Below are 18017 nucleotides of genomic sequence, written 5' to 3'. Positions count from 1 at the left end.
ATTGTCAGTAATCAATTCTAACAAGTTTAATTCTTAATAGGCTCTTCTCCTCATCAGTGTAAAAAATTTCCTGTCTTGTTTCACATGCAGTTCCATCCCTGCCCATCAGTGCTGTAGAAATATCAGCCAGGCTCGGGTCTGTGTGCAGGAAGAGGCATGATACCTGCAGTGGTACATAAAATTTTGAAATCTGCTTGGGTATAATTTTCTGAAGCCTGTACCTCATCACAGCACAGCTCTGTCAGAGATAGGGACAATGAGTATAAACTTAATTGAAAACATATCTGTAATCAATAAGTCACTAACAAGTTTAATTCTTAATAGGCTCTTCTCTGTGTTGTTTCACATGCAGTTCCATCCCTGCCCATCAGTGCTGTAGAAATATCAGCCAGGCTCGTGGGGTCTGTATTCAGGAACAGGCATAGTTGAAATCTGCTTGGGTATAATTTTCTGAAGCCTGTACCTAATAATAACATCACAGCACAGCTCTGTCAGAGACAGGGACATTGAGTATAAACTTTATTGTGAAAACATATTTGTAATCAATAATCATTATTCTTGTCAGTAATCAATTCCTTCTCATCAGTGTAACAAATTTCCTGTCTTGTTTCACATGCAGTTCAATCCCTGCCCATCAGTGCTGTAGAAATATCAGCCAGGCTCGGGGGGTCTGTATGCAGGAACAGGCATAGTTGAAATCTGCTAGGGTATAATTTTCTGAAGCCTGTACCTAATAATAACATCACAGCACAGCTCTGTCAGAGACAGGGACATTGAGTATAAACCTCTATAAGATATGACAACCTGCAACAATCTGGATGTATGAGATGTTTTATTGTTTTTATGTTTCTGTATTTTTCAGGTTCTCTCTTGTTACAATCTCATTGCCCTGCCACATGTTCTATGATTATATGCTCTAACAACTTATCTGTAATCAATAATAATTTTTCTTGTCAGTAGCTCTTCTCATCAGTGTAACAAATTTCCTGTCTTGTTTTGCATGCAGTTCCAAATCCCTACCCATCAGTGCTCAGCCAGGCTCGGGTCTGTATGTAGGAAGAGGCAAGATATTTGTTTGAAATCTGCTCTGAAGCCTGTACCTAATAACAGCATCACTGCATAACTCTGTCAGAGATAGGGACATTGAGTATAAATTTAATTGAAAACATATCTGTAATCAATAAGTCAGTAATCAATTCTAACAAGTTTAATTTTCTTCTCATCAGTGTAACAAATTTCCTCTCTTGTTTCACATTTCCAAATCCATTCACATCAGTGCTCAGCCAGGCTCGGGTCTGTATGCAGGAAGAGGCAAGATATTTGTTTGAAATCTGCTTGGGTATAATTTTCTGAACCTGTACCTAATAATAACATCACAGCATAGCTCTGATAGAGAAGCAGCCATTATAAATATACATATAATGCAGATATTTGTGAAAACATTGACGTATGTTGAAACGTTTATAAAGGAACAGGCTCTATCAGAGCTATGCTGTGATGTTATTATTAGGTACAGTCTTCAGAAAATTATACCCAAGCAGATTTCAAATAAATATCTTGCCTCTTCCTGCACACAGACCCGAGCCTGGCTGATATTTCTACAGCACTGATGGGCAGGGATTTGGAAATGTGAAACAAGACAGGAAATTTGTTACACTGATGAGTTAGAATTAATTACTGACAAGATTATTATTGATTACAGATATGTTTTCAGGTTTATTTTTTGCATCGATTATGAAGTTGTTAGATAGAACATGTGGCAGATATTATTATAGTGATGGCAATGTTGCAGAGAGAAACAAGATTGTAACAAGAGAGCCTGAAAAATACAGAAACAAAACATCTCATACATCCAGATTGTTGCAGGTTGTCATATCTTATAGAGGTTTGTTCTGAATATAATTAAATTTATACTCAATGTCCCTATCTCTGACAGAGCTGTGCTGTGATGAGGTACAGGCTTCAGAGCAGATTTCAAACAAATATCTTGCCTCTTCCTGCATACAGACCCGAGCCTGGCTGAGCACTGATGTGAAGGGATTTGGAACTGCATGTAAAACAAGAAGGAAATTTGTTACACTGATGAGAAGAAAATTAAACTTGTTAGAATTGATTATTGAGAATTATTGATTATAGATATATGTCCCTATCTCTGACAGAGCTGTGCTGTGATGAGGTACAGGCTTCAGAGCAGATTTCAAACAAATATCTTTCCTCTTCCTGCATACAGACCCGAGCCTGGCTGAGCACTGATGTGAAGGGATTTGGAAATGTGAAACAAGAGAGGAAATTTGTTACACTGATGAGAAGAAAATTAAACTTGTTAGAATTGATTACTGACTTATTGATTACAGATATGTTTTCAATTAAATTTATACTCAATGTCCATATCTCTGACAGAGTTATGCTGTGATGCTGTTATTAGGTACAGGCTTCAGAGCAGATTTCAAACAAATATCTTGCCTCTTCCTACATACAGACCCGAGCCTGGCTGAGCACTGATGGGTAGGGATTTGGAACTGCATGCAAAACAAGACAGGAAATTTGTTACACTGATGAGAAGAGCTACTGACAAGAAAAAATATTATTGATTACAGATAAATTGTTAGAGCATATAATCATAGAACATGTGGCAGGGCAATGAGATTGTAACAAGAGAGAACCTGAAAAATACAGAAACATAAAAACAATAAAACATCTCATACATCCAGATTGTTGCAGGTTGTCATATCTTATAGAGGTTTATACTCAATGTCCCTGTCTCTGACAGAGCTGTGCTGTGATATTATTATTAGGTACAGGCTTCAGAAAATTATACCCAAGCAGATTTCAACTATGCCTGTTCCTGAATACAGACCCCACGAGCCTGGCTGATATTTCTACAGCACTGATGGGCAGGGATGGAACTGCATGTGAAACAACACAGAGAAGAGCCTATTAAGAATTAAACTTGTTAGTGACTTATTGATTACAGATATGTTTTCAATTAAGTTTATACTCATTGTCCCTATCTCTGACAGAGCTGTGCTGTGATGAGGTACAGGCTTCAGAAAATTATACCCAAGCAGATTTCAAAATTTTATGTACCACTGCAGGTATCATGCCTCTTCCTGCACACAGACCCGAGCCTGGCTGATATTTCTACAGCACTGATGGGCAGGGATGGAACTGCATGTGAAACAAGACAGGAAATTTTTTACACTGATGAGGAGAAGAGCCTATTAAGAATTAAACTTGTTAGAATTGATTACTGACAATTATTGATTACAGATATGTTTTCATGCATCGATTATGAAGTTGTTAGCATAGAACATGTGGCAGATATTATTATAGTGATGGTGCAGAGAGAAACAAGATTGTAACAAGAGAGCCTGAAAAATACAGAATCAATAAAACATCTCATACATCCAGATTGTTGCAGGTTGTCATATCTTATAGAGGTTTTGTTCTGAATATAACTATATTTTATTGATTCCTTCTGTATGTTGTAATCTGAAAGCACCCTGTCATCCTCAAGCTGCTTGCATGCAAATATGAGCCTCTGTTGATCGGGAGGGATTCCCTCCTTATCCTGTATTTTCTGCTTTATAGCAGCAACAGTGTCCTCTGGATTTACCTCCAGGGTCACTGTCTTGCCTGTCAATGTTTTCACAAATATCTGCATTAATGGCTGCTTCTTTATCAGAGTTATGCTGTGATGTTATTATTAGGTACAGGCTTCAGAAAATTATACCCAAGCAGATTTCAACTATGTCTCTTCCTACATACAGACCCGAGCCTGGCTGATATTTCTACAGCACTGATGAGCAGGGATTTGGAACTACATGCAAAACAAGACAGGAGAAGAGCCTATTAAAAATTAAACTTGTTAGAATTGATTACTGTTATTGATTACAGATATGTTTTCAGGTTTAGATTATGAAGTTGTTAGCATAGAACATGTGGCAGATATTATTATAGTGGTGGCAATGTTGCAGATAGAAACAAGATTGTAACAAGAGAGCCTGAAAAATACAGAAACATAAAATCAATAAAACATCTCATACATCCAGATTATTGCATGCAAATTTCAACTACAAATATCTTGCCTGTTCCTACACACAGACCCGAGCCTGGCTGATATTTCTACAGCACTGATGGGCAGGGATGGAACTGCATGTGAAACAAGACAGGAAATTTGTTACACTGATGAGGAGAAGAGCCTATTAAGAATTAAACTTGTTAGAATTGATTACTGACAATTATTGATTACAAATATGTTTTCATTGAAGTTGTTAGAGCATATAATCATAGACCATGTGGCAGATATTATTATAGTGATGCAGAGAGAAACAAGATTGTAACAAGAGAGCCTGAAAAATATGTCCCTATCTCTGACAGAGCTATGCTGTGATGCTATTATTAGGTACAGGCTTCAGAAAATTATACCCAAGCAGATTTCAAACAAATATCTTGCCTCTTCCTACACATAAACCCGAGCCTGGCTGATATTTCTACAGCACTGATGGGCAGGGATTTGGAACTGCATGTAAAACAAGACAGGAAGAGCCTATTAAAAATTAAACTTGTTAGAATTGATTACTGACTTATTGATTACAGATATGTTTTCAGGTTTATGTTGTTAGAGCATATAATCATAGAACATGTGGCAGATATTGTTATAGTGATGGCAATATTTCAGAGAGAAACAAGATTGTAACAACAGAGCCTGAAAAATACAGAATCAATAAAACATCTCATACATCCAGATTGTTGCAGGTTGTGATATCTTATAGAGGTTTGTTCTGAATATTTTATTGATACTCAATGTCCCTATCTCTATCAGAGTTATGCTGTGATGCTATTATTAGGTACAGGCTTCAGAGCAGATTTCAAACAAATATCTTGCCTCTTCCTGCATACAGACCCGAGCCTGGCTGTGATGGGCAGGGATTTGGAACTGCATGTGAAACAAGACAGGAAATTTATTACACTGATGAGAAGATCCTATACAGCATATAATCATAGAACATGTGGCAGATATTATTATAGTGATGGCAATAGAGAGAAACAAGATTGTAACAAGAGAGGCTGAAAAATAGAGAATCAATAAAACATCTCATACATCCAGATTGTTGCAGGTTGTCATATCTTATGGAGGTTTGTTCTGAATATTGATACTCAATGTCGCTATCTCTATCAGAGTTATGCTGTGATGCTATTATTAGGTACAGGATTCAGAAAATTATACCCAAGCAGATTTCAAACAAATATCTTGCCTCTTCCTGCATACAGACCCGAGCCTGGCTATGATGGGCAGGGATTTACACTTGCAGCAAATATTTATTTACCTTGATTGCTGTCTCTGCTGAAATAATCAGGGCTGCCTGCTGCGGGTTGATTCCCAACTGCCAGATTCCTGTGCCTGAAATCACACTGAGAGGCTGGACAAAACTCTCCCACAGTTGCATATGTCATGCAAATTATTCTGCCCCAGTGCCTCAACAATACAATCATAAGTGCAATCTCTAAATTTTTGCCTTATAAAATACATGACAAGCTCATTCAAATATATATAGTTGGAATATGATACAAACTCTGGATTGAAATCTTCACCACTGTACAAATTCCCATTATCAGTTGTAACAAATTCAATCTTCTTATCTATAGATATTCTGTTAATAATTTTATTTGAATATGTATAATGTCTCCAATTTAAACTCTGAGATGCAATCATGGGCATCCTATACTCAAAACAATGCTCATAGCAATTGTTGAACCAATAATTGTCAAACAATTTCAACCTTAAATTATAATGGCACAAATTAACAAACAATCCAACAATTCTCTTGTACTTGTTGTATACAAGCCTTTCAAACTTGGTGATAAAATTGAGATAGAGGCATTGGAATGGCCTGTCACTGGCAAGCACCCACTGCATTTCAGTTTCATTTTGCACTGTAAACAGGTCATACTCGGACAGGGCAAAGAATCTAAGCTTTAAATCATCAACAAGTGACTTAGATTTTATGTATTTTGAAATACATCTTCTCTCAAAAAATCCTGTGTCAAGATTATCCATGCAATTAGATAGAATACACACTGCCTTCTATAAGTTAATTGCTTGCTGCTGCTGCTGCCTTGTATTTCTCAGAAACTGCTTATGTGCTCAAAACTTGTTGTACCTGTTAAACAAAAATAAATATTAGAATTTTGTTATGTTTATTATATAAAATTTCTTGGGGTTCAAATCAAAATTCTATGCTTAATAAAAAAATATCAGTTGGGTTCAGCAGTGTGTTTTGTATATTTAGTGTGTGTGTTAATATTTTTTGGCTTTGGTATTTATATAAAATTTCTTGGGGTTCAAATCAAAACTCTATACTTAATAAAAAATATCAGTTGGGTTCAACAATGTGCTTTGTGTGTGTGTGGGGGGGGGGTGTAGGTGTGTGTGTATGTGTGTATCTTGGCTTAGTTTTAGGTGTGGGCAAAAAAAATATCAAGAGGGGCATATTTTTAACAAATTTATGGACAACAATCTCACAGAAGTGCCTTTTGTAAGTGTGGACAAATCAATCTGAGGGGGCTCATCATTTCACAGGAACTTCCCGAGGGCATTTTTACAAAAATCTTGGATTAGACAGAGTACCACACTTGAGCAAAAAGCTCATATGGGCATGTTGAGCAAGTTTTAAGTGTAGCCAAATCTGCCTGAGGGGGGTTCATCATTTATCGCGCCAATATTATAGCCAATTATACTACTGTCAAAGTTACGGTACACAGGCAGATGTATCTGTGGCTTGAGTGCTGCATAAGAAAACTGTACTTAATTGCAAATCTCGTAGTAGCATTAAAGAAAGACATGTAAAGTGGTAATACATAAAAAAAAATAGCAGTGTCCATTCGTTACATATCAATCTGTAATAATTGCAAATTTCTTGTTTCGAAATACGATTTCGAAAGTCCATGTTTTAAAGTCCACGTTATGATCAGCGCTAGACTAATCCGGACTGAACCTATAGTTTAAAGTGGAATCCGAATCACTGTGTGTCTCCACTGGGTATCAAACCCGGGACTCCTTGATTACAAGGCGACAGGCAGTACTACGATTTGAAGGTAGAATAAAGTTTCCGAAAGTCATTTCGTTACCCCATTTTATGAACTCTTTTGACTCAGATTTAAGTAACTACAGACGAAGTAAGGAGTAACGCCTTGGCACAAATGCAGTATCGAGTGTTCCTTGTTACGTGATTCAACTAAAGAATTTAAAATACCTTAGGTGAGTTTGAAGGAAATGAAAAGTTGTAGAGAGGGATGGGATGAAAAGACAGTAATGAGCATTTTATCCTTCCAAAATAAAATTAATAAAATTTGGATGGATTCTGAGTTAAGGACAATATAAAGCTAAAGAACCCAAATGTAAGAACCGAGTCAGATCTAATATCCCTTAGAGACTGAGCGACCACATTGAGATTCACGTACTCTACATTTGAATTCGGCAATATAAAGACAATTAAACTTGATCTAAGCTGTAAACCGAAATCTTCACTTTGAGATTTTATAGCCCGAAGTTAACGCCACAGCGAATTATGTGCGGAATGAGATTGCTCTCATTCTCTAAAGCTTCCATCTTGAATACCACATGAAACTGGGAAGATATAAAGGAACTGTACCGACTATCACCTTGAGTCAATAAGTTGATGTCTGAAAGTACTAACTTAAATTTGGACATCATTTTCGTAATGAGTGAAGTACGTATATTGATAAGATTTGAGAAACGGAAAACTAATAGAGCGCTTCCTTTTCCTTTCCTAATCGCGCAATTATTTTAAATGGGAAAAATCATCACTTCCAACACACATACATATTGAAATGAAAATTTTGAACAGAAATTTATACAGCGCGTCTCATGGGCGAGTTGTCCGCGGAGCGGTGGCCATTGTGTCGGACGGTGGGAGCGAGTCTGCCGGCATTTAGATCTACAGCTTTATTATACGCTGACTTTGGCACTGGATGCGTCAGTGCTTCAGTATTCCTATAGCTGGTGTGCATTTTTCACGTGTTTGTGAGGTGTTAAGGTGTTAACAAATGTTTTAGATTGTTTGTTTTAGTTTGCGAATTACTGGTGCTTTTCTGCAGTCTGATAATTCCGTGCTATACGTACATACAATTTAAAACAACGAATTTGTGGGGGGGGGGGGGAGTCCCGCCTTTCAAAGTTCATTTTCGAGCGAGTTATTCGAAATTTTTACTGCATGCCCAGTTGCGGACGGTGGACTCGAGGGCCGGGGGCCGAGCGTTTTCGAGCCTTTTTCGTTCGCTATTCCCTAAAAATCTGAGCTCTCCTGCAATGTTTCTCTCTCATTTTGATCACACTATGCGTCTTTATCTTTCGTTTTTCACCAACAATGAGACCTTTGCTGTCATTGTTGAAGTAGCTTTAATTAGGATTGGAGCCTTTTTTAAAGAAATATGCACCTCAATATTAGACTTTGAAGAAATTAACTGAGACAATTATATTTAAATTTAACTGTGCCTTAAGAAAATAGAATTGTAATCTTGCACATCATTAAGTTGAATATTATATTGTAAAACTTGAGTTTCACTATCTTCAATAGGAAGGAATATCATTGAAATTGCAAGACTTAACTAGATTTGAAACTAGGAATGAATGGTGACTATACTTTTACCCTCATTGACATTCTCCGCGAAGTCAGAGAATAACTATATATTCCCAAAACATCTTATTTCTAGTCACATAATGAATTACCAGATTAGATGACCCCCAACTCACTCGCTCTCTCTCTCTCGCTCTCTCAATTTTGGAAGTTAGTGATCACGGCAATGGTAGTTATAACGACTTGAATTCTGTTCTCCCTAATTTTACGAGTCGAATGCTTTGGCTCTTGACTGCAAGAGTACATCTAACAGATAGCAAAATCTACTTTAACTCCAAGGATAATGCTCGTGGAAAGTCATTAGAACAGGTGTGATTGGACTGAAGGAAACGTGTAGCAGTTTTTGGGTCAATAATCTCACGGCAGACTGTTGTTCATAATTAAAATGCAAGGCTGGACCGACGCTGTTGGAAGAGACGGGAGTGAAGGGGAATCCTTGGACCATCACGCTTTTGGAAATTCCATTTGCAAGACAAATCAAGAATTGTTGAACAATTTATCTAAAGTAGTTTTGAACGCAAGACATCATTTGTATGAGGGAGGGTCAAATTAAAACCTTATTTTTTTCGTTTTTTATGTAGTAGATTTCTACCTGTTGAGTTGCAGAAGTTAGTTACATTTTAGTGTGTATGCATTACTGATCCACATATATTTTCAAGTCTTGAGTTAGTGCCTCCTCATCTCAGGAAGAAGAATCTTTGGGATGCACGCGCAGTCACTTATGATATGACCGATAGCGAAAGGTCTTCCCAACCATCTGCCAATGAACTGAAGTCATTGTCGTACTTCGCCCTTCATTCGTATACTTGCTGGCATGGTAATCGTGCATAGAGATATTGAATTTTCATTTGTCAGAGAATTTCTGTAAGTTTTAGGCTTCCAGAGGGCAAGAAACCACTGCTCTTCACCTTGAGGTCGTTTTGTAAATAACAGTTGATACCTGATGTGCATTTGACCTGTAAACAGTCTGTGATATAATTTTTATCGGATCTTTAAGGTTTTCATTTGAAGTTCCCTCGTAAATGTGTTTCTTATTCTGACATGAGAGGTCTTACGTACCCAATAGGCCTAATACTTGTAAATGGTTTGTTAAAGTGGAATAGAGATGGCAGCACGAGGTGTGCAAAATTGAAGATTAACACAATATACGCGAATTGCGGTGTAAATTAGCACAAAGTGATTTGGAAAGGTGAAAAATAATAGAATTCATTATAAGAAGATAAAGAGAAGATATAAAAACAATAAATTAATGTAAATACTTAATAAATTAAATTGGTGATCATATGTAAATACGTAGATCAGAAATCTAAAGAAGTGAAAACATAGAAATTCGTGTCTTTTAACAGATCTCGAATCTGTTAGCTTGATTTACCATCCCCATAGTGGAAATTTTGATTATACCAGTGGCGGCGTGTTCCAGTCGCGAGCCACAGTCGAAGCACCTACTTGGCTGCGCGTTTCAGTCGTCTGGCACCAAGTATACACTTTGTTGCACTTATTTAGTGTTGGCGCGTTCCAGTCGTCTTTCAAGGGAGGAGTTTAGGATATTGCCCAAAGCTCGAGAGAAGAGAGCGGGGAAAAGGATAAAGTAATCCCCCAATCAGCAAAGAGCAGAGATAGGCAGCGAACTCGTAACCCCCTAGGACTTGGTTTGAATGAAGAAAAAGTGAGGTGTTACCAGTTTGCGAGAATTGAACTTAGTAAAAAAGGAAAAACACAAGTATGAAGACGCCAGAGTGAGTGGAATATAGGATACACATTCCAGGGATTACATACGAGCCCAAAAGGAAGTCCATATACCATTTTCCACAAAGAAGGATGTCCAGAAAGAAGTCCAGAAGGAAGTCCATATCCGAATTTGCACAAAGAAGGAAGTCCAGAAGGAAGTATCGACGAAAGAAGATTATACAAATTAGAAAGAAGAAATAAATTCGTAAAGCATACATTAAGATGAAAATTTAATGTAAATAAGAATCAGAGAAATACGTAGCTCATTATGTAAATATCCAAATCCATATATCCTTGCATAGATAATATAATCGTTTAAACGTCTCCTTTGGAAGGCTTACTGTCTGGTTTCGTACTCTAACAAGAACCCTAACCTGAAGATATTTTAGCCGTGGTTTAATATTAACGTTAATGCACCTTGCACAAATAGAGGTAGCAGAGGGCTCGCGATAATTATAAGCGATTACATATGTGGGGCTCCCTCGTCTTGCTTAGGTACAAACTTCAAATTGGATGCGATTTTACTGCATCAAAACAAAATGAAACTTGGAGAAAGAAATTACCATTCGCGATATTTTCTGCTTGAAAATTGATAATGAATTTCCTTGTATATTGTTAACTTATTAATTCTTTCGAATAACAACTTCGCCCTTAACGTTAGTCTTACAAAATTATGGTTTAAATAATTTAAAATCTTTTGAACTTAAAACCAAAAAACATTTAAGGTATAGGAACTATACTTTATAATGTTAACTGCTATAGACGTAAACATGAACATTAACACTTAGAGGTGCGTTTTGTTAAGTGAAATCGAACTAGTAATCAATGCACGAAAATAGGTGTAGGATTTTATGATTACCAACGAATATCTTAACGTTGTTTTCGTTCACCTACCTAGTCTTGTAGATCTAGCATTTTCATAGGTATCCTGCGTACTAAAAGTTTCTAAATGCAGAACTATAATGTAAAGTTTTAAATTTAACTTTCGAAATGTTTGGGTATAGCCAGATACTAAGCAGGAATATTTGAACAACCGGTCTGGTGCCATGAGGAAATTTTTATACGAAAATATTAATATTATTTAGTGAAATCAGCAAACAGTAGTAGTTAATGTTTCTTCCCTGCAATCATTGTTAATTTCTAATTCTTTTTGCATCATTCAGTTATTAGAAAATTGTTTAGGATAATTCATTTGTTGAAAATTCAACCTCTTGATAGAAACAAAAGTGATTTGAACCATAGAACTTCCAGGACCAGAAATATACGTATTATGTTAATCATATGAAACAACAATCCTAATTAATTAAACCCAGATAAAATTATATTAATTAACAAATATTTGCTCTTATTTATATCGATTACTCCACAACGAAAAAGTGAGCAGACTTACCTGTAGAATAGACTTGAGTGCAGTCGCCTGTTGTATTGCTAACAAGATCCAGTTGTGGCAGTTCTATGCGGTCATCTACAACCAATGGAACTTCTGGATCCCACATAAACACTAGATCGTCAGTTGTATGCGATACTGAAACCAAAATAAATGTTGTCCTTTTAATAACGTTAATTGTAAAGTGATGTGTTCATCGTCGAATTTGAATTTACATCTAATTCTTACAAACAATAATTTGCGTTGGGTTTAAGGAAATCTTAAATTTTGCGAAATAACACAAGCTAGTAGAGATCTGGAAAAGCTATTATCTACGTATCCACGTAATGATATGAATACATTTAATATACTCACATTAATATGATTTAATTGGATAGTATTAAAAATTCAGAATTATTAAACTAAACATGAAGATCAGCTACAAGAAAGTAAAACTCTTTACCCCATTGTAAAGTTCTTAATTAATTTTGTTCTTGCATTTCTTTACAAATGTCCAACATTGTTTTCTTTATGATTGAATAATCTTAATTGATGTCTTAAAATTTTTTTCTCACTTGAACATTCGATTGGCGTGTACATTATCTTTAAAATGCACAGTTCAAAGGAGAATACCGCATTCTTACACCATTTTACAATGAGTAAAATTACCTGTCGTACTCCTCAAAATTACATTCTAATAATAATACATAAAAGTATTTTCCAAGTGCTAATTATTATCATTATTCAATATGTTTTCATTGTAAAATGATAATGATATATACCTACATACTTTCACAGGCAATGCTACGGTGGCAGAATTTTCTTATTTTCTTTGAAGTAAGAAAGGGACGAAGTGTTGAACTCTTTCTTCTTTTGTTCATTGTGTTCTTTTATAAAGTTTGCTCAGTCTTGAAAGTTGCACTTCAGACAACAACTTCCGTCGAATACGATTTAATTAACAGAAGACAGCGAAGAAAACTGCTTGAAGTTTGTAATCGTTTTGTAGGCAATATTGACACGCTCTCTTTTTCTTCTCTTTCAGGAAAATGGACTTCTCTCTTGTCTTCAGCTTTCTGTTCAACCAAGGACTAACCATTGTCTCGAAATATAATTCTTCTTAAGCTCTCGTATAAAAACCTTACCTTAATCACTCTCATCCCCCGATAGTTCACTTAAGGGAACAATACACTTAAATTGCAAATTGTTGGATTTTTTTAGATCATGGTGCGGATTACAGTGTTGCTTCAAAATTCGAAACTATGCTCTTGGAATTAGTTTACAACAAGGAAAGCTTTGGTGGTTGAAACAGAAAACTGTCTTAATGGCGGAAAGTTCTCTGAGAAACACAAAATTCTGTTTCGGTACCAATTTTAAGTCTGTAAAATCTGGAGAGAATCTCAAAGAAAGCCAATGAAGTTTGTTGGTTTGTCAATTGCAAAATTTGGTGCAGATTTTGCTATGTCACAAAGTGTGAAAGTCAGTTGGTTATCATCCTTGCGCTACTTACCTATTTATTAAAATTTGAGGATTTTTCTGCTAAAATTTTAAATTCCAAGGTATTAGTGAAAATTTTCTGTTGAGGGAACTAAATCACTAGACTGAAAAGAAATGACCTTATGCGACAATTATTTCAGAAATTATTCAGCAAACTGAGATAAATACCTAATGCGACATAAATAATTTCGAATTGAAACCACCTGATTTATCGATTACTTAGACGAAACGAGTGCTATAGAAAATTCGTGGACTGAAATGTGTGCTTTAATTTCTGAATTACGAAAACATATGAAGTCCAGCAATTCACGATTATTCTTATGAGTATCATGTGATTGCATGAATTGTGTTGTACACATCTGCAGATATAACTTTGGCCTTTCATGCTTCTACCCTTAAATATATTCCACTAGAACAGCAATTTGTCATGTTACTTACATATTATCTGTTGCAATCATCAAACAATTCATACCCTTGTATTAATATTGAGCTAACTCTTTCCTTAGACATTTGCATTATGGAAAAGAATACACCCTGCCAAAGGGTGGACCTACAATTTAAAGTTCGATCCGAAACACTGTGCAATCTGCCTCCAACCCGAGACTCCTTGATACATATGCACTCTGACCTAATTAATTAATTAATTTCTAGAAGCTTCTGTGTAGCATTGCCATATAAAGTAGAGAAATAACATGGATGAGGATGCACAATTCAATAATGTTCGTGTGAATAAAATGTTACATTTTAAATGAAATTAACGATCACTCCGTACTTCGATTATGTGATGCAAATGAACTACAGTGAATCAGTAATGACATGGCAATAATCATAAATTTATTTACACGCTTTGCCAAATTAATATTTGCTACTTCAGGACAAAGACTAATGGAGGATAAGACAGTTCACTCAAAAAAATTAACGAATACTACTTATATTTACCAAATAATATAATTGAGAGATTAAATCACATCCATTGTAAGCAACTATGTCTATATACGAACCACCCTTTTTGTAAGTCGTCTCTGTTTAAGATAACATTACAAAACACTAACTATATGTTGATGCGTTCACTGGTGCCAATTACTTAACCTAAGGGGATCGTTACTGTGAACGCTTTTGGGGTCAGATGGTAGAGCTAGGTTACGTTTATGGTCCCCATACAATCTCACTGACAGGCTTCTGGCAGGGAGTGGAATGATTTCAAGGGATGTAGACGAATATATATAAAAAATAATTTAGCAATTTATTATAATGTGAAGCTCAGACATATTTAGCGTTACGTTGCTCATACTAACATCATAACACGGATAATGGTATTGGACGCGCAGTGGTAGCGTCGTCGCCTTGCAATCAAGAGGTCCCGGGTTCGATACCCGGCACATAGTGGTTCGGATACCACTTTAAACTCTATGTCCAGTACCGATTAGCCTTACTGTGCATAAAGTGGACTTAAAACACCAATTCAATCAATCAATCAATATTGGATGAAGAAATGAGCCAGCGCTTTGATTAGGAACCAAGTAATCAATGAACACAATATTGCACTGTTGCCAATACAGCTTGGACGTACCCAAATATCTCATGCTAATATGCATTCAATGCATTGTAGCTCATTTTATGTCACTATTTACATTGCATACACATTCTCTCTTTCATATGGCACTCTTATTTCACTTCAACTAAATTTGATACAGATTATACACATTCGTAACAGACCTGCCGCATCGTTGGCTGAGTGCGTTGAGTGATAAGACTCGTGATTTCGCGAGGAAAGTTACACTTTCGAGTCCTGACCTGGAAAGCGTGTTCCTTTACGAGTACTTGTTCATCAATTTCACCTGGTCGCCATCATCGCGATTAGCCAAAAGTGTCAGAGAAGCAAAGTAGAAAGAGAAAGTTACAAACACAAGAAGTTACATCCCAATGGGCCTAATAAGGCAGGGTCTTGTAATATTTTACAACAGTTTCTGATGTGCTTTGTTCATTATTTGATATTTTACTTCATTCTATCTACCTTTCTTCAACTTCCTCTCAAGTTCGTATTTTGCTTGAGAACAATAGTTTGAATGTTTAATACAAAATGAGTTAATTCTCATTAACGAAGGAACGAGTACTCGCAGATAAGAGAGAGAGAAAGATTAACTTGAAAGTGTTGCACGAGAGAAAACGTTTGAAAATGTGAGCAATATATGTTCAGTGTAGTAAAGAAGTAAGGGATGGTATCTGAAAACCTTAAAGACTCAGAACATTACTGATTGGTCTTAAATCATTAAAAATTAAGCATTTATATTTTAAAAACATTCTTGAGTATACTTCATCACTTTCTCAACTTTTGTGTACTTAACATATGTGTTACACATCATTCTTAATCTGCGATTTATTTGATATCACGGCGGGTCTTTTTTATTCGTTCAAGCTTTTGTTATTCTTGTTCTGTGTGGGCATGATTTGAAATTTCCCAATAAAAATAATTTTTCAAAGTATGGTGTTAAACTAAGTTCTCCAACTCGTTGCACCATATCTCTTGTAAAACTGCTACCCGCAGACCATTCCATGTATTGAACTAATATACAATAAACATGAACTTCGTTGTCTTGTTCAAACCGACACGAAATCAGGTCAAAATTAACATTCAACAACATTTGTCTCTCACTTGTCAGGCTGTTTTGCATCCGTTTCCCCTGTTTGACTTGTTGCGACGTTTCGCCCATTGTTATGTTTATCGCCCTCATTTTGACATTGAAGTGACACTTTTGTGTCTCACCCATTCTCTGCCTTCTGGACTTTTGCTTCACTTCCTCAGCGCAAGACCTTCTTAACGTGAATTCTGTTCTTTGAACACAAGGCACAAGTAAGGTCAAAGCTTCACGATATCTTTGCGCTGCTTATTGTGCGATTTACAAAGACATTCATACAATGTTATAAAAGCAAGTGTCATACCTATTGTACATCAAAGTTTAGATGTTGTTCACCCGTGTATAAAGAATCTGGAGTACCATAAGAAAGCTAAAGTAGAAGACGATATCACTACGTTTACATCGAACGTTGTAAAGAAAACTAAGTAATGCCAATTCACAAATACGATAATAAAATTTCGATGATATCTTTTTGTAGTTATTTTACTAAGTTTTTGCTACCTTTCTATTGAAATCATGTGAATTAGGTTAAATGCAAAAACATGTAAGGTTTGGAGGATGGAGGCTATGGTAGGTAATGGCCCACCTGACAAATTAATGTAGTCGAAAATTACACATTCATTCTAGTAATAATGCATAACATTAATTACGCAAATGCAAATAAAACTCAAAGAGCCAGACTTTCAACTTCAAGCAGTTTTTGTAAAGTTCTTTTGGAATTCTTGACTTGACCATCCCTGAAAAATCCTGTAGAAAGAAACATGAGAAGGAACCCATGACTATTTTTACTCATGAGTCGAGCTAAACTGTATCGGAGCAACAAGCTTCGATTTTACGAGTATTATTCATGGAGTATAAAAGAAAGGATAAAAAAAAATATCAAACCGTCTACTTGAGTTTATTAGTTATTCCTATGGATCCTCAACTTCGAGGAGTCTAGGTTCGAGTTGGTGTTTTAAGTCCACTTTATGCACAATAAGGCTAATCAGGACTGGATCTACAGTTTAAAGTGAGATCCGAACCACTATGTCCCTCCACCGGGTATTCAACTCGGGACACCTTGATTACAAGGCGATGACGCTACAACTGCTCCACCGGGGAGGCGAGTCTAGGTTCGAGTCCCGGTAACAGCATGGTTACTCGACCGAAACAAGTGTCTAAGTTGCTCAGCGCTGCTCAGGTTTTTGGTTAATATCGAAGAGAAAAGGTAGCCTGAACTGACTACGCAAAGCTCTCAGTTTAACTTAAATTAGAATTAACCACAACATATTAAAATATAAAATATGCTTAGTTCCTCAAATTTATGTATTATGTATTAGCTTATGTATATATTAGCTGAATGGTCATAAATTTCAAAATTGAAGAGCCATGTTTGAAGCCTTTCTAGTTACTAACATTTTGAAACTTTTTTTGTTTCTAAATGATAAAGCTACAGCTATCCCCTATGCATTGTACCGTACCGTAAAGACATATAGAGGGTGTACAACTACGGGCCCACACATTCTCATTCTTGGTCATGGTGGAGGCGATGTGATCAACACCATGATCTTATCGGCATCACTTCCTAAGCTTTCTTTCTGGTGCCCACTGATTGAGGCTGTGTGCGTACCAGAGAGCCTCTTTATGCAGGCATATTGTCGGGAAAATCCCCTCAGATCGTCTTGCTCGGTAATCTAACCTGTGTCTCCATCGTGACACCCAGACGCTTTGACAAGTTGACCACATAGATTAATTTATTTGGTTTATTTGTAAACGTAGGACAAAAGATTTTTAAAAAATCTTCCATCCATTCAGTTATGTTTGAAATCCGTCAATTGCATTAAGAACATGAACACCTGGACATTTTTGTTTATCTTTTCTAAGTTTATTAAATATATATTTATACCCTACATTACTGAATAGCCAGAATAAATGAACGAAAATGTATTTGAAAAGTTCTAAATACGAAGAGTCAAATGAAGTTATCGTGCAACTTTAAAGTGTGGTTCCTTAGATACATAAAATATTTGACGAACTCATGTGAGTGCTGAATATATAACGGTACCCTCACGCATGCATAATAGGTATAATCACGTTATGGATAGTCGCTATCTCCCAAGTTCACTCTTGCTCAATTCATCAAAAGCGTCAGAG

The 18017-nt window shown here is 36.2% G+C and overlaps 1 protein-coding gene across 1 annotated transcript in view; it reads right to left on the bottom strand.

The window, feature by feature from the left end:
• LOC145981007 (glycine receptor subunit alpha-2-like) overlaps positions 1 to 18017 on the bottom strand; it is a 653123-nt gene that overhangs the window by 142203 nt on the left and 492903 nt on the right. Inside the window, exon 6 of the mRNA XM_083114106.1 lies at positions 11779 to 11913. Within this exon, the coding sequence (XP_082970232.1) occupies positions 11779 to 11913 (135 nt within the window). The remainder of the gene's footprint in view (positions 1 to 11778; positions 11914 to 18017) is intronic.

The sequence above is a fragment of the Lepisma saccharinum genome, chromosome 2 (assembly GCF_977018435.1).
Source record: "Lepisma saccharinum chromosome 2, izLepSacc3.1, whole genome shotgun sequence".
Lineage (NCBI taxonomy): Eukaryota > Metazoa > Arthropoda > Insecta > Zygentoma > Lepismatidae > Lepisma > Lepisma saccharinum.
This window is presented reverse-complemented; position numbering and strand designations above follow the sequence as displayed.